We start from the raw sequence: 21,512 nt of genomic DNA, 5'->3' as shown, positions 1-21,512 counted from the left end.
GTTGTTCCTGAGTACTACGGCTTAAGGCTACCACCTACCCTTGAGCCAAGCCCCACTTTCTGGTCTGTAGAGGTTAACTGGAGATAAGAGCCTCAGGTCCTTTGTGAACTGGGCTGATTTTGAATCTTGATCCTCAGATCTAGGCCTTCTGAGTAGCTAGGATTATAGGACGGGGCTTCAAATAATTTTTATCTATGCTAATTTACTCTTCTATTCTACCTTTATTCATTTTCTCCCTTCTGCTTGTTTTGGGTTTAGTTCATTATTCTTTTTCTAGTATTTTAAATAAAAAATTAAGTAATTGATTTGGAGACTGTTTCTTTTTTTTTTTTTTTTTGACTATTGGCAGTGTTTGAAGATATAGCTGAATACCAAGAAAGGTTATTCAGTCGATCCCCACTTGAGCCTTGTTATTTTTTAGATTAGGATTGCAGTCTTTTTGCCTGGACCAGCCTCTGTCCATGATCGTTCCATGTCTACTTTCCACATAGCCGGATTACAGGTCTGACTAACCATGTCCAGTTTATTCTTGAGATAGGATCTTGAGCATTTCTTTTTGCTTGGGTTGACTTTGAACTATGAACTCCCAACCTCTGCTTTCTATATAGTTGGGACTATAGGCATAGGCCACCACGTATGGCCAGAGATCTTTATTCACTTCAAAGTGTTTTAGGATTGCGTTGACCCACTGGTTATTTAAGAGCATGTTAATGAGTTACCCAAATTTCTGTTAGTGATTTCCCCTTCTGGAAGTTTGGGTGGGAGCTAGTGTTGTGGCAGTGCCAGGAGCTGTCACTGAGCTTGTTTTGTTCAAGGCTAGCCTTCTACCACTTGAGCTACACCTCCACTTCTGTTTTGTTTTGTTTTTGTTTTTTTTTTGCCAGTCCTGGGCTTGAGCTCAGGGCCTGAGCACTGTCCTTGGACTTTCTCAAGTCTAGAGCTCTACCAGTTGAGCCTCAGCACCACTTCCAGCTTTTTTCTATGTATGTGGTACCGAGGAATAGAACCCGGGTCTTCATGCATGCTAGGCAAGCACCTTAACCACTAGGCCAAACTCCCAGCCTTGTTTTTTTTTTTTTTTTAAGATAAACATCTCAAAGACTTTCTTGCTTGTGCTGGCTTTGAACCAGATCCTCAGATCCCAGCCCCCTGAGTAACTAGGATTATAAGGTTGTGAGCCATCAATGTTCCACTTCTGGTTTCCAATTTTATACCACTGTGGTTGGATAGCATCCTATGTTATAATTTTCAATCTTTCTGAGTTACTGAGACTTGTTAGATGGCCCACCATCTGGTCTGTCCTGGGCCATGTCCCGTAAGTACTTGAGAACAGGTATTCTGCTGTTGATTCTGTCTAGTGTTTATATTTGCTCCTGCAAGTAGGAATAATGTATCCATCCATTTCTTTTTTCAATGTCAGGTAGTTTGTTTCTTTCTTGCTTGCTTGTTTTTTTTTTTTTTTTTTGGCAGTCATGGGACTTGAACTCTGGGCCTGGGAGTTGACCCTGAGCTCTTCAGCTCAAGGTTACCACCCTAACCCCTAGAGCACAGAGCTGCTTCTGGTTTTCTGGTGATTAATTGCAAATAAGAGTCTCTTGGGCTTTGTAGTGCCTGGGCTGGCTTTGAATCGTGATCCTCAGATCTCAGCCTCCTGAGTAGCTAGGATTACAAGCGTGAGCCACTGTGTCCAGCTTTCACTGTCAGTCTCTATTCCATGTGTCTTAGGGCTCTGAGGTTAGGTACAGCGGTTAAATTTTCCAAGACAGAGCATTTCTCTGTGTACTTCTGTTTTTCTTCATCTCTGTCTCTTTCTGACCACTCTCATCTAACAACATGATGCTGCCATCTCCATGCCTTGGGTTTTCCCAACCTACCTATGTTTACATAGCAAAGTGGGATCCATGTGATGATCGTATTCTATGTTCTTACCTGTTTCCAAAAATTTAACTAAAACTAAAACCTTTCTGCACTTGAATGCATAAAAGCATGACAACAGCAATGTGTTCCAAAACTTCCAAGATGCCTAACAACTGACCCAAACCATTATGACTGAGGAGGAAACGGTATTTGCTCAGCCCTCAAGGGGAGAGGCAGGATAAAGAACACGCTGACCACAGCCTCAGGTGAGCTGATGTCTATACAGAGAAGAGGCCATGTAGTCTTTGGTTCACTCCTATTCTTATCCCAAAGAGGAGCTATGTGAGGTTCTCTATAGAAACAGCGACCTGGCCTGTCCTGAGAAGGGAAAAGGCAGTCTGGGCTGATGAACAGCACAAACCCCTCCAGGGTAAGGAGGAGGAAATGAATGGAACTGGTACACTCTATCTGAGAAAGCTCAGGCTAATGAAACTAACAGCAATCTGCCAATCCTAATATTAACAATATTCAATGAAGGCTGGATAAGTGCTGCGAGAAAAAGAATCTGAAAAAGGGCTCCTTCTTAACATGGACACATATTTTTGGACCATACTTATAATGTTCTGTAGCCAAGCTGAGCTTGAACTTGTAAGTCTCCTGCTTCTGCTTCCCAGAGGCTAGGTTTACAGGCAAGTACCATGTACCTGGCTCTTAAAGCAGTTAGTTCTATCTATTCTCTATTCTACTTATTATACACATAAAAACTTAACATTCTGGGCTGGGAGCACAGCCTAGTGGTAGAGTGCTCACCTAGCATGCACGAAGCCCTGGGTTTGATTCCTTGGTACCACATATTCAGAAAAAGCTGGAAGTAGTGCTGTGGCTCAAGTGGCAGGGCACTAGCCTTGAGCAAAATGTGTTCAAGGACAGTGCCCAGGACCCAAATTCAAGTCCCAGGACTAGCAAAACAAAACAACAACCTAACATTCTACTCATCACGTAAGTTAAAGGGGACTCTATTATTTATATTATCCCATGAAACATTTATGGATGTTACCAAAAAAGTACATACATACTTACACTGAATATAAAACAGTAAGATCAGTGGTATTTTAAAAGTTTACAAAGAACAGACCAACCATTCAGGTACAAGTTCTAGGAAATACTATGCTATAGATTTTTTTAAAGCATGATTAAGATTACATAGAGCATAAAACTTAAGTTTTATAGAGCATAAACTTAAATTTTATGTAGACTCAGTTCCTTTGGGAAGCTGAGACAATAGGATCACTTGAACCGGGTGATCAAGTCCACTCTGGACAACACGAAGGCTCCTGGGGTTCTGGGAGAAAGTGGTGTAATACAAATCAATGCAGCTTTGAGAACAGAAAGATGATACTGTTAGCTGTGAGAATGTGCAGACTGGTTTTGATGACAAGAGAGAACAACCCACATTGCAAACTGGAAAGAACTGCTGCCCGTATCAGAATCAGAACAGTGATAGATGACGTGTACATACATCTGCTTGACCTCCTCTCCACTGTGTTTCTGCCAGTCTTCAGGGTATCCTTGCCCGTGTGCTGTAACTTTGATTGATTCTGCTGATGGTCATTAGACAACTTGCCTCCATTTCTCCTGCCATTCACCACCATGTTCTTGGATTCTCCCAACCACTTCATACCCACAGACAGCCTGACCCAGGTGCATTTAGTCACTCTCTTCAAATAGCTTAGAGAATAACTGCAATGTTCTCTCCTAACAGAAACAAAATATGAAAAACAAAACAAAATGGAGGTAAATACATGAACGACCATGCTAAATAGACCGTAAGAAAGATACATGACTGAAATTAATTTAGTAATTATGTCTTCACACGTTTTTAAACTGTCTTGGCTCCTTTAACCATGTCACAGGATCTGGACTACAGTGTCCCAGACTTTACAAAGCAAATTCCATAAGGAAGGGATTCATTTGGACTTATGTGGCTCAACAAATGTTTATCTTTCAGTTACCAATCAATAAGAATTATCTTTGCCTTATACACTGATACTTATATATAGCTCTATAATCTGCTCAGTTTAATGGTTTATGAATTCTGTTATGAAAATCACCTCTTTTGTCCCAAGGAAAATTAAAAATAAGGCATACAGGCAAACTTTTGTCCATCCTGGTAACGGCCTACTGTTATGCTAGCTGTTTATAACTTATAGCATAAGAAGTCTACAAACAAAATTTAGTACAGGGACAAGAATAAGGAATATAAAGGACAATGCATCTTTCTTTTTGTTAGTTTGAAGTCACTGTTGAAGGTATTTAAGGTACCAATGTTCACCTATCAAAGTTGTGCCCAACTGGAAATACCAGCCTTATGGTGGGTTCCTTAACAATGGCGACAATACTGAGAGACTATGATATATTTGGTAATAAAGAGATGCCCTCACTATCTTATTTTAATTAGATGGATTTGAATGGTTTGAATAGTGAAGGGTATAATTTATAAAGAACTTTGCAAATGAGGGTTTCATGGATGTTTGCTGCTAAATGGGATGAGAAAAAAAAAAAAGAAAAAGATATCCATGGAAGTACTGCTAAGTGGCAGTGTGTCTGCCTAGCAAATGTGAGGCCCTGAGTTCAAACCCCAGTAACACACACACACACACACACACACACACACACACACACACCTCTAAAAGTAAAAAAGGCTTTTAGGAAAGGAAGTACAAAAACATAGACCTTCAAAGCTAACAGCAACTCCTTTTACAGAAGGTACGGAATCCATAGACACATGCCCGACGCCATGTAATCAATCTGCAACAGAAACTTGCAACAGAACTTTTTTTTGGGCGGGGGGGGGGGGAGTGGGTGCTAATCCCAAGGCTTAAACTCAGGGCCTGAGCACTGTCCCTAAGTTTTCTGTTCATTTGAAGCATTAGAACCACAGCTCCACTTCCAACTTTTTGGTGGTTACCTGGAGCTAAGAGACTGACTCATGGACTTTCTTGCGCAGGCTGGCTTCAAACCATGATCCTCAGATCTCAGTCTCTTGAGCCAGCACACTGCAACAGTATTTTTTTTTTGGTCAGCCATGGGGCTTGAACTCTGGGCCTGGGTACTGTCCCTAAGCTCTTCAGCTCAAGGATACTGCTACCTCTTGAGCCACAGTGCCACTTCCAGTTTTCTAGCAGTTAACTGGAGATGAGTCTCACAGACTTTAGGGCCCAGGCTGGCTTTGAACCGTGATCCTCTGATCTTAGCCTCCTGAGTAGCTAGGATTACAGGTGAGCCACCACACCCAGCTTGCAACAGTACTTGTGTCCAAGGATCTCCTAACTACAAGAAACAGAGTCAATTTCCTTTACCTTACATAAGCACAGGAAAGTAAAAGTGGTCAATTGCTGAGGAAGGGTTGCTGACCTCATACACGCTAAACATGTGGTCACTCCCTAGAAATGCTTATCTGGAGTGCCTCAAAGCCAAAATAAACACAAACCCTCAGAATTCTTTTGCATGAATTCACAGTAAGATAAAATGTACATATAAGCAACATAATTAAATGAAAGGTAAAAAAAATACTGGATTGGGGTTCAGGACAGTTTTTCAATTGACCTCTAATATGTATTTTTTTTCAGGATCCCTTTTCTATTCCATTTATATCCAGCTTTTATTGTGCTTGTCTGACTTTATTTTGAATTTTTTTGTTATTATAAAGGTGATATATAGCCAGACGCGGTGGCTCATGCCTATAATCTTAGCTACTGAGGAGGATGAGATCTGAGGAACGCGGTTCAAAGCCAGCCCGGTACTAAGGTCTGTGAGACTCTTATCTCCAATTAACCACTAGAAAACGAGAAGTGGGGCTGTGGCTCAAGGGGTAGGGTGGTAGCCTTGAGCTTAAGAGCTCAGGGACAATACCCAGGTCAAGTCCAAGCCCCTCGACCAACTAAAAAAAAAAAGGTGATATACAGAGGGTAAGTCAGGTAATGAATGAGTACTCTTCTTTCTGGACAATGTCACCCATTCCTTTGATCTCTTCCAATAATTGTGCTCATCTTTTGAGTTTTCTTAAAGGCTTCATTAAATCTACAAGGGGATCAGCACTGCTGATTCCAGACAAGGGCAAGTGAAATTGCATCATTTACAAGCCAAACAAAACTTCTGTGCCATAATTTTTAAGTTCTGATGTTTCTTTCCTAACAGACAATAAAATGAATAAGTAAACTTATTTATTCAACACTTGTATTTGCATCCCCTAGAAGTCCCATTAAAACAGCAATTTTATTCAGAGGAAATTCTGTCAACCTAATTTTTCCTAAGAACTTGGCAAAGTCCAGCAAACCACTTGAGCATTACCACAGTTCAGCCCAGTTACCAGACAGAGCCTGAGATCCAGTATAGTTTATACTTCATTTCAACTAAAGTCACTGGATCTGAATAACAAGAATTATCATTTGGGTATCATATTGTGGCACATCCCTATTACTGTTTCAGCAGAAGGTCTGTGCTGTATCAGGTATCTCAGAGTGAGGGGGATGCGCTAGCATGAATGTGTGTGCACATGTCCAGACACATACTGTCCATGTGTAGAACAATGGTCAAAAAGGCAAAAGACCTTACTCAAGGTTCTGTGTGCTTTTGTTCACCCATTTTTTTTGGGGGGGGCGGAGTGGGGGGGGGCACTGCCCTTAAGCTTTCTCAAGACTAGCACTCTACCACTTGGCTTTTTCCGAGTATGTGGTACCAAGGAATCAAACTCAGGACTTCGTGCATGCTAGGCAAGAACTCTACCACTAGGCCATGCTCCTGGCCCTCACAGCTATTTTATAGTAGTTCAAATAAAGTCATCAATAACTTGGTCAGGCACTGAGGCTTATGCCTATAACCACAGCTACTCAAGAGGCTGAGATATGAGGATCACAGTTTGAAGCTAGCTCTGGCAGAAAAGTCCCCATGAGATGCTTATCTTCAATTAACTACTCAAAACCCAGAGTGGAGCTGTGACTCAAAGTGGTAGAGCACCAGCTACCCGTGAGCAAAAGAACTCAGGAATAGTGCCCAGGCCCTGAGTTTAAGCCCCATGACTGACCAAAATAATAATATTAATAGTAATAATTACCCATCAATTTTTAGCTCAAAATGAATATATTTATTATCAGTTGCTATTTTGTTGCCTGGATGAGTGTAGAATCTGTTCTTTTTTTTATTGTTTTGTGTTTTCCATCTCATTGATTTCCACTGTGACATTTACCATTTGCTCTTTTTTTTTTTCCAGTCCTGGGCTTGAGCTCAGGGTCTGAGCACTGTCCTTGGACTTTCTCAAGGCTAGAGCTCTACCACTTGAGCCTCAGTACCACTTCTGGCTTTTTTTTTCTATATGTGGTACCGAGGAATCGAACCCGGGTCTTCATGCATGCTAGGCAAGCACTTTAACCACTAGGCCAAACTCCCGGCCCCTAGAATCTGTTCTTGTTGTCATCTTCCCTATAGGACATCAAAAGTTACCCCAATCAATACGAATGCAGCTAAGAAGGAGCAGGAGTTAAAGATATCAGTTGACAGTAAGAGCTAAAGGCTGGGCTGGGAGTTTGGCTAAGTGGTAGAGTGCTTGCCTAGCATGCACAAAGACCCAGGTTTGATTTCTCGGTACCACATATATAGAAAAAGCCAAAAGTGGTGCTGTGGCTCATGTGGTAGGGCTCTAGCCTTGAGAAAGCTCAAGGATAGTGCTCAGGCCCTGAGTTCAAGCCCCAGGACTGGCAAAAAAAAAAAAAAAGAATTAAAAGCTTCACGGCCACCATCGAGGCTTTTCTTGGTTTCAGGATCTTTGCCTTGAAACACATGAATCCATACAGAGATGTCCTATTTGTCATGGCTGGCTGACAATATCTGAATATCAATATTAACTATGGAGTATATCCAGAAGTATAAATTATCTCAATTAACTGGCAGAAAAACAATTAAGAAAGTAGGCCAGGTGCGGTGGCTCCTAGCTACTCAGGAAGCTGAGATTTGAGGATCTTGGTTCAAAGTCAGCCCAGGCACTAAAAAGTTAATGAGACTCTTATCTCCAATTAACCACAGAAAACCAGAAGTGGCACTGTGGCTCAAGGGATAGGGTGATAGTCTTGATCTAAAGAGCTCAGGGACAGTGCCCAGGCCCTTGTCCCATGGCTGACAAAACAAAAGTAAGTAAGTAAGTAAGTAAGAAAGAAAGAAAGAAAGAAAGAAAGAAAGAAAGAAAGAGAGAGAGAGAGAGAGAAAGAGAGAAAGAAAGAGAGAAGGAAGAAAAGAGAGAAAGAGAGAAAGAAAGAACTGGCCACTCTCTAGGCCATCATCTCTGTTCTGTTCATGCCATTTTCAGTTCTGATTTCCCAATATAAAATGTCAGAAACGTTTTAAGAAGCCTTATATTCCAGATATTACTGCTATAGACACTGAGGATATAGCAAGGGAAGAATATCTGGCTTTACATGTAGTCTAATACCTGTGGAGCATTCTAACTGAAAAAAGTAGAAAATAATCTGCTAAGTAATTTATAAGTAATAAAATACATTGAAGAAAATAAAGCAGTCTAGGGCTGGGAGTTTGGCCTAGTAGTAGAGTGCTTGTCTAGCATGCACGAAGACCGGGGTTCGATTCCAGGTACCACATATTTAGAAAAAGCCAGAAGTGGTGCTGAGGCTCAAGTGGTAGAGTTCTAGCCTCCAGAAAAATCCAAGGACAGTGCTCAGGCCCTGAGCTTAAGCCCAAGACTGGCAAAATAAATAAATAAATAAATAAATAAAAAAGCAGTGTATATGACAGAGTACTTGCTTCGGATAAAGGAGGTGATCGCAGCAGCTTTGTCTAAGAGAGCTAAGGGAAGCTGGCAGCAATTGGATGTGTGCGCTAGGTCAGAGGAGGTAAGTGCCAGCGCAGAGGCTGGAACAGCCTGGAAACACAACTGAGGCTCAGGCATTCCCTCTGGATGACCTGAAAAGCAGAGGAGCTAAAGGACTAGCTGTGGCCTTTCTCTTCTCTTTCTGGTCTCAACTGCTTTAGAAACCACACAAAACCAGTTCCAAAACTGGCACAGAAGTGGCATCAAGAAATGTGGATCACAAAGGTATTAATCTCTTAAGGGGGTAAACCCAGGGAGAAAGAGCAAGAAGGGCTTTAAGAATATACAGCGAGGGGCCGGGAGTTTGGCCTAGTGGTTAAAGTGCTTGCCTAGCATGCACGAAGACCCGGGTTCGATTCCTTGGTACCACATACATAGAAAAAAGCCAGAAGTGGTGCTGAGGCTCAAGTGGTAGAACTCTAATCTTGAGAAAGTCCAAGGACAGTGCTCAAGCCCTGAGCTCAAGCCCAGGACTGGCAAAAAAAAAAAAAAAAGAATATACAGAGAAACAAGTCAGGTGCAGTGGCTCACACCTGTAATCCTAGCTACTCAGAAAGCTACGATCTGAGGATTGCAGTTTAAAGCCAGCCCGGGCACTAAAGTCTGTGAGAATCTTATCTCCAATTAATCACTAGAAAACCAGAAGTGGGGCTGTGGCTCAAGGGGTAGCCTTGAACTGAAGAGCTCAGGGACAATGCCCAGGCCCAGAGTAAAAGCCCCATGACCCACAATAATAATAATAATAATAATAATAATAATAATAATAATAATATACAGAAAAACAATGTCAAGGATATGAAAGCATATGTAAAGCCCAAAGAGGTTAATAAATGCAGGATCCCACAAGCTCCAACAACCTGCCCACATTGCCCACCAAGTCCAGAAAGTATATTTGTGCCTACACAGCCAAGGGCCTTAGGCTCTGCATACCCAAGGCCAGGCTGCAGCCCCAGCTTCCCATCTGACTCAAACTCCTGCTCCTGTTTAGGAACCCAAAGTTGTCCAACTCCCAATGAAGGCTCCATCACATCATAAACCTGTAGCTATCAATGTAAGGATGGATAATTGGTGTGATCCCCCTGGCTGCTGTGTGCCAGGGACTGGTATCCCATGCATTTTCTAAGCTATTAATGGCAACAACAACGAGTAACAGGATCCAATTTGTCTCGTTTTATTTTTTTGTTTGTTTTTTGTATGTGCCAGTACAGGGGCTCAAATGTAATAAGGCCTTTCAACTCTCTGGCCTTTTCACTTGCAGAAGGTACTCTACCACTTGAACCACAGCTCCACTTTTGGCTTTTTGCTAGCTAATGATAAATCTCATGGACTTTCTCCCCAGGCTGGTTTCAGTACATGTGCCTCAGATCTCAGTCTCCTGAGTAACTAGGATTATAGATGGAGGCCACTAGCCCATGCCTTCCAGTCAGTTTCAAAGGACCAATGTGACAGCTTGCTATGCCAAGAGTTCACAAATTAATACTTTTCCAGGGGCCACAAGGGGTTTTGAGCTCAGAGCCTTGCTTTTGCCTAACAAGTGCTATACTTGAACCATGGCCTTCCCTCATAATTTAATACTTTAAAGCCTAAATAGTAATGACAGCTAGGTGCTGGTGGCTCAGGCTGCTAAGCCTAGCTATTCAGGTGGCTGAGACCTAGAGGATTACAGTTCTAAGCCAGTCTGAGTAGCAGAGTTTGTAAGACTCCATCTTCAATTAACTAGCAAGAAAAGCCAGACTGGCACCAGATTGGCTATCAAGTGGTAGAACACCAGCTTTGGGGGTGGAGGGGAGGCCAAATGAGAGTTCAAGCCCGAGTTCAAGCCCCAGAATCAGTGGGGAGGAGGGAGTTTTAATAAAGCTACTAATAATTTTCAGAATAAGAGAAAGCAGGGGAAAGGATAACTGTAACAAAAGGAAGAGAGGGAGAAAGAGTAGCTTGCAATAGCAGAGATGGTGAGGTGTTAAGGTCCTTCTGCAGGTTTAACTGACAGATCCCGTGCTCAATGGAAGTGAAAGTGAGGAGTGAGAGAACAGGCTTAAAAGTGCCTCCAAAGAATGGAACTCATGAATACTTAGGAAGGTGGCAAAGACTTACAGGCAGATCAGATTTGGCTGAGATTCCCATTAGCAGTCCAAGTAGAGTAGACAGCTGATACAAGGGCCTGGGGTATAGAGGTCCAGGCTAGACGCAGGAAAGAGCACTGAAGAGGGAGCATATGAATGCAGTGAGTCCAAGAACTGAAGGATCCTACCAATCACGCAGTTAAGCACAAAGCAGCTCAGAACAATGAAAAGGGGCAATCAGCAGGAAAGGAAGGAAACAAGAACCAGCAAGAAGGTGCTTCTCTTATTAGTCTCAATTCCTGGACAGGACACTGATGATAGAACTATGTTCAGAAACTAAGCAAATGCCTAACCAGGACAGTATCTTGACATACAGGCTGAGGAAGACAGGAGGCTTTTGCTTGACAGCAGAGGAATAAGGAATAGCAAACGGAGTAGAAGTTTCACATGCCAAAAAAGATGCTGAACTTTGTCTTCTAAGGAATTGAATATTTAAGGAACTGGGTGAATTCTCTGGACTGCAGAATGCGGGCCACATGAGTGAAGAACGGAGGGAAACTCTTGAGGAGGACCGCAGGGTGTCGCCTCTCCAGCCTGCGTGCTTACTGCAGTGAAGCAGTGTTCCCCAGAGGCTCACACCACTGACATCGTAGGGGGAGAAGTGTGTAGTTCATACACCAACATGCAGCCAGGGACAGGGGTGATAGAATCAATGTGAAAACACCCTGGAAAACTGCTATTCACAGAAGTATTTAAAGAATTAAAGAAGCGGTTCTGTTTTTCACTTTCGTAAGCTACTCAAGATGCTGAAACCTGAGGCTCATTTTTTGAAGCAGACTGGGTCAGGAAAAGTCCACATGACATTTTTTTTTTGCCAGTCCTGGAACTTGAACTCAGGGCCTGGACACTGTCCTTGGGCTTTCTCAAGGCTAGGGCTCTACTACCACTTGAGCCACTGCACCACTTCTACCTTATTCTGTGTCTGTGGTAACCAAGGAATCCAATCCAGGGCTTCCTGCACGCTAGGCAAGCACTCTATCACTAGGCCATGCTCTCCATTTCCAGAAGATTCTTACCTCCAATTAATTAATGAAAAGATAAGTGGAGCTGCGGGTCAAGTGGTAAAGAACTTACTAACTAGCTTTAACCAAAAAAACTGAGGAATAGTGCCCAGACCCTAGCCACAGTATGGGCATGCACGCACATGTCAGTGTGGTGGACTTATAAATTCTAGAACTTTGAAGGCTGTGAGTTCAAGGGCAGCCTGGACTACATTGTAAGACTGTCACTTCATCACATCATGATAGCATTAAGGAAGAAAACACTCACCCAATACCACCAGGTTCAGTTTCAAACAGCAACATCTTTAGAGGGATCAGATGATTTAAGATGTGTGTGTGTGGGCCAGGAGTTTGGCCTAGTGGTTAAAGTGCTTGCCTAGCATGCATGAAGACCCGGGTTCGATTCCTCGGTACCACATATAGAAAAAAGCCAGAAGTGGTGCTGAGGCTCAAGTGGTAGAGCTCTAGCCTTGACAAAGTCCAAGGACAGTGCTCAGGCCCTGAGCTCAAGCCCAGGACTGGCAAAAAAAAAAAAAAAAAAAAATGTGTGTGTTTGAGTATTTGGAAACACAAAAACCTCAATGGTTTCACTCAAGGGAAATATGGCAGCTCACGTGATGTGCCTGCTCTATGCCCACCAGTGACAGGTCTTTAACATGTGTCAGTCCCTTTTCTTCACAGCCTCTTCACAGTAGTATACACTTTCAGTAGTTTTTGTCTTTGTTTTGTGTCCATCTTGGGGCTTGAGCCCAGAGTCTGTACACTGTCCCTAAGTATTTTCACTCAAAAGTTAGTAGTCTTGCCACTTGAGCCACAGCTCCACTTCTGGCTCTTACTTTTTGTGCTGGTCCTGGGCCTTAAACTCTCGGGCTGACTACTCTCCCTAAGCCCTCTGCTCAAAGCTAGCACTCAACCATTTAAGCTACAGCTCCACTTCCAGATTTTTCTGTGATTAACTGGAGACAAAAGTCTCACAGACTTTCCTGCCTGTGTTGGCTTTGAACAGTAGACATCAGATCTCCACCTCCTGGGTGGCTAGGATTACAGGCATGAGCCACTGGTATTCAGCTCTTTCACTCGTTTTTTGTTTGCTTTGTCAGTCATGGAGCTTGAACTCTGGGCCTGAGCTCTTCAGCTCAGGTAGCCCTCTACCACTTTGAGCCACAGATCCACTTCCTCAGTAGATTTTGTTTTTAATTAGAAATTCTGCTTACAATCCCTTTCAGCCTAAAAACAGGAGGTATTTTTGGTGTAATGTCCCTCACAAACCCAATTTTAAAATACTGGTCAATCAAAACCATTGATTCAAATAATCACCAAGAGCCGGGAGTTTGGCTTAGTGGTAAAGTGCTTGCCTAGCATGCATGATGACCCAGGTTTGAGTTCTCGGTACCACATACATAGAAAAAGCCAGAAGTGGGGCTGTGGCTCAAGTGGTAGAGTGCAAGCCTTGAGAAAGCCCAAGAACAGTACTCAGCCCCTGAGGATTGGCAAAAAAAAATAGGTTTTCAAAACTTACTAAGAATGTTAACACAATTCCTGTGATATAACCAAGAATTCTTTAACCAGTTTAATATGTTGAACTTATCTGCATAGCTTATCTTAAGAGAAACTATCCAGTGGTAGGGAAATACTCCCAAAGTGGTTGAAAAATAAAAGTTAACACACATTTTTAAAAACAAGTTCTAACTTGTTAGAAGTCAATACATCTTTATTTTAAAAAGCAAATAAAAGCAAATGACTCAGCCATACTATGGTAAGAAAACAATTCAATACAACAAACAGTTTTATCAGTGTTATCTCTGGAGAATAAAACTGCAAGCAAAAATTTACAGGACATATACTCAGTTTTTCAAATGAACATGTGTTGCTTGTGTAATTAAAATTAAAGCCATAAATAAAAAGAAAAGTAAAACAGGTTGGTAGCCTCCCACCACAGATTCTCTGTACTGGGATGCTCCTAAAGGGCTCACTAGCTCTGCTCAGTGGTATTCCAAACTTCCTAGATGTCCTTATCAGGTGCTTTAATGACTTCCATTTCTTATGGTGCTGATTAGAGCTGAATTACCTCCTCAGAATTACCTGAAAATATCTGCCTCCTCCATTGCACGGTAAACTAAGGTAAGGTACACTACTGGAGCCTAGCATAAGACTGGTCATACTACAGGTCCATTCACATTACACCCTGGATGTGCTATAAGTCAAATCTAAAAGCTAGATATTAGCCCAACTGATTATTAAATCCTTCCTCCAGATCTAAAATTATAGAAGAACTTACATATATCAAGGAATTCCAAATCAATCTTTATCAAGTCCATCTGCAATCAATATATACTCAAGCCTCTATGGAATCCTAAAGTAGTAATAATTCTAGTGACTAAGCCAATATAAGAGGCCCTGCAAAGCTATCATAAGCAGCTTTGATCAATAAATCCATCACAAGACTGTAATATAGTTTGACAGGGCAATTGTTCAGTTGCCAATATGCTAGAAAACTAGCATGAATTCATGTTCACATCTGATCCTATGAATACTGTGATCAGCTGGGTGCAGTAGCTCACACCTGTAATCCTAGCTACAATATATATATATATATATATATATATATATATATATATATATATATATATAGTGTGTGTGCTTGTCTTAGGGCTCTGAACTCAGGGCCTGGATGCTGTCCCTGAGTTTTTGTACTCAAGGCTAGTGTTCTACCATTGAGCCACAGCTCCTCTTTTACTCTTTTTTGAGTACTGAATTGGAGATAATGAGTTTCATGGATTTTCCTGCCTGGGTTGGCTCTGAATTATGATCTTCAGATCTCAACCTCCTGAGTAGTAAGGATTACAGGCACAAGTCATGCCAAGTCCCTGGCTTGATTGAAAACAAAACCGGTTTGTCAATTAAACATCGTGTGTGTGTGTGTGTGTGTGTGTGTGTGTGTGTGTGTGTGTGTGTGTGTGTGTGTGTGTGTGTGTGTGTGTTTTGCCAAACTTTGGGCTTGAACTCAGGGTCTGGGTGCTGTTCCTGAACCTTTTTGCTTAAGACTAGCTCTCTATCACTTGAGCTACACCTCTGTTTCTGAGTTTCCAGTAGCTAACTGAAGATAAGAGTGTCACAGACCTTTCTCCTCTGGCTGGCTTTAAACTATGATCTTCAGAACTGTCTCTTGAGTTATGAGCCACCAGCACCCGACTAAATATACACATTAACTATTAATCTACGGTGCTAAGTCAGACCTCCCTTAGAAGTACTATAATTGAACATTTTTCTATTTATATAGCTACAATAACTATTTTGAAGCTGGGCTTGGTAGCTCATGCCTATAATCTTAGCTACTCATGAAGCTGACATCTGAAGGTCGAGGTTCAAAGCCAGCCCAGGCATTAAAGAATGTGAGAGCTGGGCACGTTGGCTTACGCATGTAATCCTAGCTACACAGGAGGCTGAGATCTGAGGACCAAGGTACAAAGCCAGCCTGGGCACTAAAGGACCTGAGACTCTTATCACCAATTAACCTCCAGAAAACGGGAAGTGGGGCTTGGCTCAAGGGTAGGGCAGTAGCCTTGAGCTGAAGAGCACAGGGAAGAGCCCAGGCAGAGTTAAAGACCCCAGACCCACCAAAAAAAAAAAAAAAAAAAAGTGAGACTCTTATCTCCAATTAATCACTTAGAAAACAGGAAGTGAGGCTGTGGCTACAGGGGTAAGGTGGTAGCATAGAGCTGAAGAGCACAGGGACAATGCCCAGATCCAGGGGTAGGGTGGTAGCCTTGAGCTGAAGGGCTCAGGGACAGCATTCAGGCCCAGAGTTGAAGCCCCATGACCCACACACAAAAATAAATAAATAAAAATAAAAATATTTTGATAGAATTTTTCATTTAGCATAACATTTTAGATAACACCCGCCAATGGCTGAGTTTATAAGGCATTTGCAATATTTGGCTAGTAATCTACAGTCTGACATGAAACTCTACAAATGCCTCATTATAAAAATACTTCTTGAGCCTGGAGCATAGCCTAGTGGTAGAGTGCTCAAGCCTAGCATGCACCCATGTCTGGGTACCACATACACAGAAAAAGCCAGAAGTGGCGCTGTGGCTCAAGTGGCAGGGCACCAGCCTTGAGAAAAACGTGTTCAAGGACAGTGCTCAAGCCCTGAGTTCAAGCCTCAGGATTAGCAAAAAAAAAAAATTCTTGCCAGGTGTACTGGCTCACACCTGTAATCCTAGGTACTCAGGAGGATGAGATCTGAGGATCACGGTTCAAAGCCAGCCTGGGAACTAAAAAGTTCATGAGACTTATCTCCAATTAATCACCAGAAAACAGGAAGTGGTGCTGTGGTTCAATGGGGAGGGTGGTAGCCTTGAGTTGAAGAGTTCAGGGATCAACACCAAGGCCCAGAGTTCAAGTCCCACAACTGACAGAAAAAAAAATAATTCTTTACAGTTCTTTACATATTGCATTCAGGGTGTGTGTGTGTGTGTGTGTGTGTGTGTGTGTGTGTGTTGCCTGTCCTGGTGCTTGAACTCAGGGTCTGAGTACTGCCTCTGAACTTTTTAGGCTAGCGCTCTACCACTTAAGCCACAGCCCCACTTCTGGCTTTTTTGGTGATTAATTGGAAATAAAGTCTCAAGGACTTTTCTGCTTGAGCAAAGAGTGTCCAAGGACAGTGGCCAGGCCCTGAGTTCAAGCCCCAGGGCTGACAAATAAAAAAAAAAAAAAAAAAAAAAGGATAGAAAGACGCCACCTACTGCCAAATGTTGTGAGTACAATCTCTACAGCCCACAGTTTCTCAAAGAATAATCGTTTTTTTTGGGAGGAGGGATACTTTCTCAAGGCTGGAGCTCTACCACTTGAGCCTCAGCACCACTTCCAGCTTTTTTCTGTGTATGCGGTACCAAGGAATTGAACCGCAGTCTTTATGCATGTTAGACAAGCACTCTACCACTAGGCCAAACTCCTAGCCCAAGAATAACCACTTTGAACTGGGCAAAAAGTGGGGGAAATGTGCGAAGATTTTTCTGGGGCTGGATTTTACAGGTCATGATGGAGTGTGCCAGGCAGTGGACTCCGCTAAAGGCTGCCTACACAATGAGTAAGGATAAGCCTCTGGAGTCAAAACACCAGGGTACTGCCAGGCACTGTGGCTCACATCCAGCTACTCAGGATCACAAAGCCAGACGAGACAGAAAAATCCATGAGATTCTTGTCTACAATTAACCAGAAAAAAGGAAGGAAGGAAGGAAGGAAGGAAGGAAGGAAGGAAGGAAGGCAGGAAGGAAGGAAGGAAGGCAGGCAGGCAGGCAGGAAGCAAGCAAGCAAATCGCTCAAGAAGTAGAGTGATACCTTGAGCAAAAAGCTCAGGTGGGTTAGAAATGTGGCTTACTGGTAGAGGGCTTGACTAGCTGCAAGAAGCCCTGGATTCAAATCCTTGGTACCACATTAAAAAAAAAAAAATTGGGGCCAGGAGTTAGGCCTGGTGGTAGAATGCTTGCCTAGCATGCACAAAGACCTGCGGTTCAATTCCTCAGTACCAGATACATAGAAAAAGCCAGAAATGGTGCTGTGGCTCAAGTGGTAGAGCTCTAGCCTTGAGGACTGTGCTCAGGTCCTGAGTTCAAGCCCTGGGACTGGCAAAAAAGAAAAATTAAAAAAAAATAGTTAATACATACATAGAAAAAAGCTGGAAGCGGTGCTGAGGCTCAAGTGATAGAGCTCTAGCCTTGAGAAATCCCAAGGACAAGGCTCAGGCCCAGAGCTCAAGCCCAGGACTGGCAAAAAAATAAAAATAAAAATAAATTAAAAAGGGCTGGGAGTTTGGTCGAGTGGTTAAAGTGCTTGCCTAGCATGCATGAAGACCCGGGTTCGATTCCTCGGTACCACATACGCAGAAAAAAAGCCAGAAATGGTGCTGAGGCTCAAGTGGTAGAGCTCTAGCCTTGAGAAAGTCCAAGGACAGTGCTCAGGCCCTGAGCTCAAGCCCAGGACTGGCAAAAAAAACCCCACTAACAAAACAGCTCCATTGTCTGATGCTTCCTATGTTCATTCTATCATTTAATAGAAAAAAGATCTAATCTGTAAAGTAGTTTTTCCTTGATTAAACAGATGAGACATTGAAAAATATCACCAATGGAATTCTAGAAAAAGAGGCTCTTTCTGGTGGCAGACTATGAGATTTCAGACAGAACAGTTAAGACAAATAAATGCAATGTACTAGATGGGAAGACAAAGCACGTCCCGTAAACCTCTAGATACAGCTTGACAAATCTAGTAACAGAATAGATGCAGACCATGAGGAACACAGTCAAGTACCTCCAGTAGAGGTCAAAGTTTTAACTTGGAAGACTGCAAGATTGCCATGAACTGGGTCAGGAAGTACTGAAGAGCTTTGCAAGGAAGATGGGAAGGGTTAGATGGGCTGAATCTGGGGAGGACAAAGCCATTCAGAAGCTACAAGACGTCAGAACTAAGGAGAAAAGCAGAAATAGGGGAAGAGTAATATTAATAAAAACAATTTCAAACATTTCAACATTATCTCCATTCATTTCGCAAAGTCTTAAATTACAAGAACCAGGCTCAGCTGGACAAAGAAGTACATGCCTGTAATCCCAACTACCTAGGCCAACTTGAGTAACACAACAAGATTCTGTCTCAAAACAGACAAAAAGCTGGTGCCAGTGGCTCATGCCTTAATCCTAGCTACTCAGGAGGCTGAGATTTGAGGAATGTGGTTCAAAGTCAGCCTGGGCAGAAAAGTCCATCAGACTCTTATCTCCACCAGAAAGCCAGAAGTGGTGCTATAGCTCAAAGTGGTAGAGTGCTAGCCATGAGCAAAAGAGCTCAGGGGCAGTGTCCAGGCCTTGAGTTCAAGCCCCATGACTAACCGGGGGGAAAAAAAAAAAAAAGGATATACAAAACTGTGCATTAGACAACACTGGAAGATGGCCAGGTCTTAAAAAAGCAGCCCTCCAGTATGGTGAGTATGGTGAGTATGGCGAGTGGGCCTATGTGTGGCAAGGACCTAGCTCAGTGTCCAACGCAGAGCAGAGCAAACTGTGAGGACCTAATGCTGTTGTCCTAGCACAACAGAGACCACATCCTAAGAGTGGTTCCGATCACTTCATCTTCCCCATACCATGCAGCTCCACATCCTTCTAATGCATATGACTATCTCACCCCTACTATACCAAGAAGAAGAAATATTAGAGGATTAGGGAAAAATTAAGGCAACACCAAGCTGAAAGACTGCACCACTTTTTTTCTTTTTGTATGAAGGTTTGAGGTCAATATCTCAAGCTTTCTACCACTTAGGCCAGATGTCCAAGTCAGCTAGGATCACAGGTGTGTCAGTATGCTAGTTTGTTGGTCGAGGCAGGGTCTCGCTAACATTTTGCCCAAATTGGCAAATCGTACCTCAATCTCTACATTCGAGTAGTTGGAATTACAGTCACATACCACCACACTTAACTGAAAAACTATACTCTTGTACAAGACATAAAAGATAGTATTACAACCTTGACCCAAACAAATTTTGTATACATCATTCCCCATTTGAAGATTAAAATCATGTCAGAATAGAAAATGGTTCCTCACTTCATGGAGTACAATGTGGAAAGAGAGTCAAATACATATGTAATTATAAATTCTAGTAAAAGCTGTAAGAAGGCTTATGCCTATAATCTTAGCTACTCAGGAGGCTGAGATCTGAGGATCGAGGTTCAAAGTCAGCCCAGGCACTAAAGAACATGAGACTCTTATCTCCCATTAATCACTACAAAACCGAAAGTGGGGCTGTGGCTCAAGGAGTAGGGTCGTGGCCTTGAACTAAAGAGCTCAAAGACAGTGCCCAGGCCCAGAGTTCAAGACCCATAACAGACAAAAAAAAAAAAAAAAAAAAGGCAAAAAGGCTGTAAGAGAAATGGAGAGAATAAAGTAACAGACTTAAAATTGGAGGGCTGGGAGTTTGTGCTTGCCTAGCATGCACGAAGACCCAGTTTCGATTCCTCGGTACTATATACATAGAAAAAACTGGAAGTGGTGCTGTGGCTAAAGTGGCAAAGCTCTACCCTTGAAAAACCCCAAGGAGAGCGCTCATGCCCTGAGTTTAAGCCCCAGGACTAGCAAAAAAAAAAAAAAAAAAAAAACACAAAAACTAACCAACCCCCCAAAAAACCCAAACAAAAAACTAGATAATCAAGAGAAATAAACCAAAAGTATAAACACAAAAAAGAATTACCATTATAGGGCCAAAAAACACTTTGCCTATCCACTTCTATCTACCAAATATCTTCCAAGCTCTAAACTTGCTAGCACCTGAAGGAGGCCTGTTTTATTTCTCCTTTAAGGGAGTGAGACAAATTTTCCCACAGCTTCTCTAAGCCTAGACTCCCCTGGCTCACTGGCTGAAGGTCAAGCCACCCACACTACCTGGTGACAAGTCTGCTTTCCTAAGAACAGGTTGGTTTCTGCTAAAAAATAAAAATAAATATTTCTTCCTTAACAGAGCATAAGCATTTCCCTGGAAACAAAAATATCCCTCAGATATCATTAATGCACATGCTATCTCATTATATAAATCAGATAAAACACTTCATTCTGTAAAGCACCTGACACAGCATTTATCAAGAGTCTACCAGGAGCCAGCAGGCACTGTTCATGGTGCTGGAATAGTGGCTCTGGCCAGGGAAACACTAGAGGGCACACAAGAGCTTCTGCTTTCAGTAAACTCAAGCAAAGCTACTAGTTTGGGCCAAGGGAAGAGTTACCTGAAGAACAAGGTAGAAGAGCACAAAGCCTAGCAGCCCTTCAGTGAAGGGGCCTGGTGGGTAAGATCCAAGAGGCAATCTGAGTGCTTGGTTACTGGTGACCAGGTGTCCTATAAAGGTGGCACAAGCTAGAATGAGATGTCAGAACACCAAATCAGGAGTTAACTGCAACAAGGTATTGTTTCTTCCTCTCATAATCCTTCATTATCCCCTAGAGATGCAAGGCATGGAGTTTGTCTCATTCAAACACTAGCTAGCTCTAACTTGGTCTAAGCCCAGAGACAGTGAATAACCAAACTGGTTTAGTTGTGTTGGGCAACCTCTGGTACCATGGAAGGGTATGTTGGTGCAGAGAAGAGATTAAAGGCTCAAAAACTTCCATAAAGGACTGTCTTGTCCCTCTTGTAAGAGTGTTTCTGACATCATTAAGATGCAAGCTAAATGCATTTGGCTCCATCACCAACTACATAAATGACAACACAGAGGCTGGGTATGTGGCTTAGTGGTAGAGTGCTTGTCTAGCATGCATAAAGTCCTGGGTTTGATTCCTCAGTATTACATACACAGAAAAACCCAGAAGTGATAATATGGCTCAAGTGGTAGAGTACTAGCCTTGAGCAAAACAAGCTCAGGGACAGTGCCCAGGCTCCAAGTTCAAGTCCCAGAACTAGCTAAAATAAATGACAATACATTCTAACTGACTAAACAGTACAAGAATCACCCAGCTAAAAAAGTTTAAAGAAGAAAAACAATGTGTCGTTAGATGTTAACATGATTTACAAAAATAAAGAGTCCTTATTGGGACCGGGAGTTTGGCCTAGTGGTTAAAGTGCTTGCCTAGCATGTATGAAGACCCGGGTTCGATTCCTCGGTACCACATACATAGAAAAAA

At 42.5% G+C, this 21,512-nt stretch overlaps 1 protein-coding gene across 1 annotated transcript in view; it reads right to left on the bottom strand.

Moving 5' to 3' along the window:
- Positions 1-21,512, bottom strand: part of Kmt5b (lysine methyltransferase 5B) — a 59,340-nt gene that overhangs the window by 32,933 nt on the left and 4,895 nt on the right. The window contains exon 2 of the mRNA XM_090347231.1: positions 3,377-3,612. Within this exon, the coding sequence (XP_090203357.1) occupies positions 3,377-3,536 (160 nt within the window). The 5' untranslated portion in view covers positions 3,537-3,612. The remainder of the gene's footprint in view (positions 1-3,376; positions 3,613-21,512) is intronic.

This window comes from Megascapheus bottae, chromosome 16 (genome assembly GCF_031878675.1).
Source record: "Megascapheus bottae isolate mThoBot1 chromosome 16, mThoBot2.hap1, whole genome shotgun sequence".
Lineage (NCBI taxonomy): Eukaryota > Metazoa > Chordata > Mammalia > Rodentia > Geomyidae > Megascapheus > Megascapheus bottae.
The sequence above is the reverse complement of the archived record's forward strand: the minus strand, read 5'-3'. Positions and strand labels throughout refer to the sequence as shown.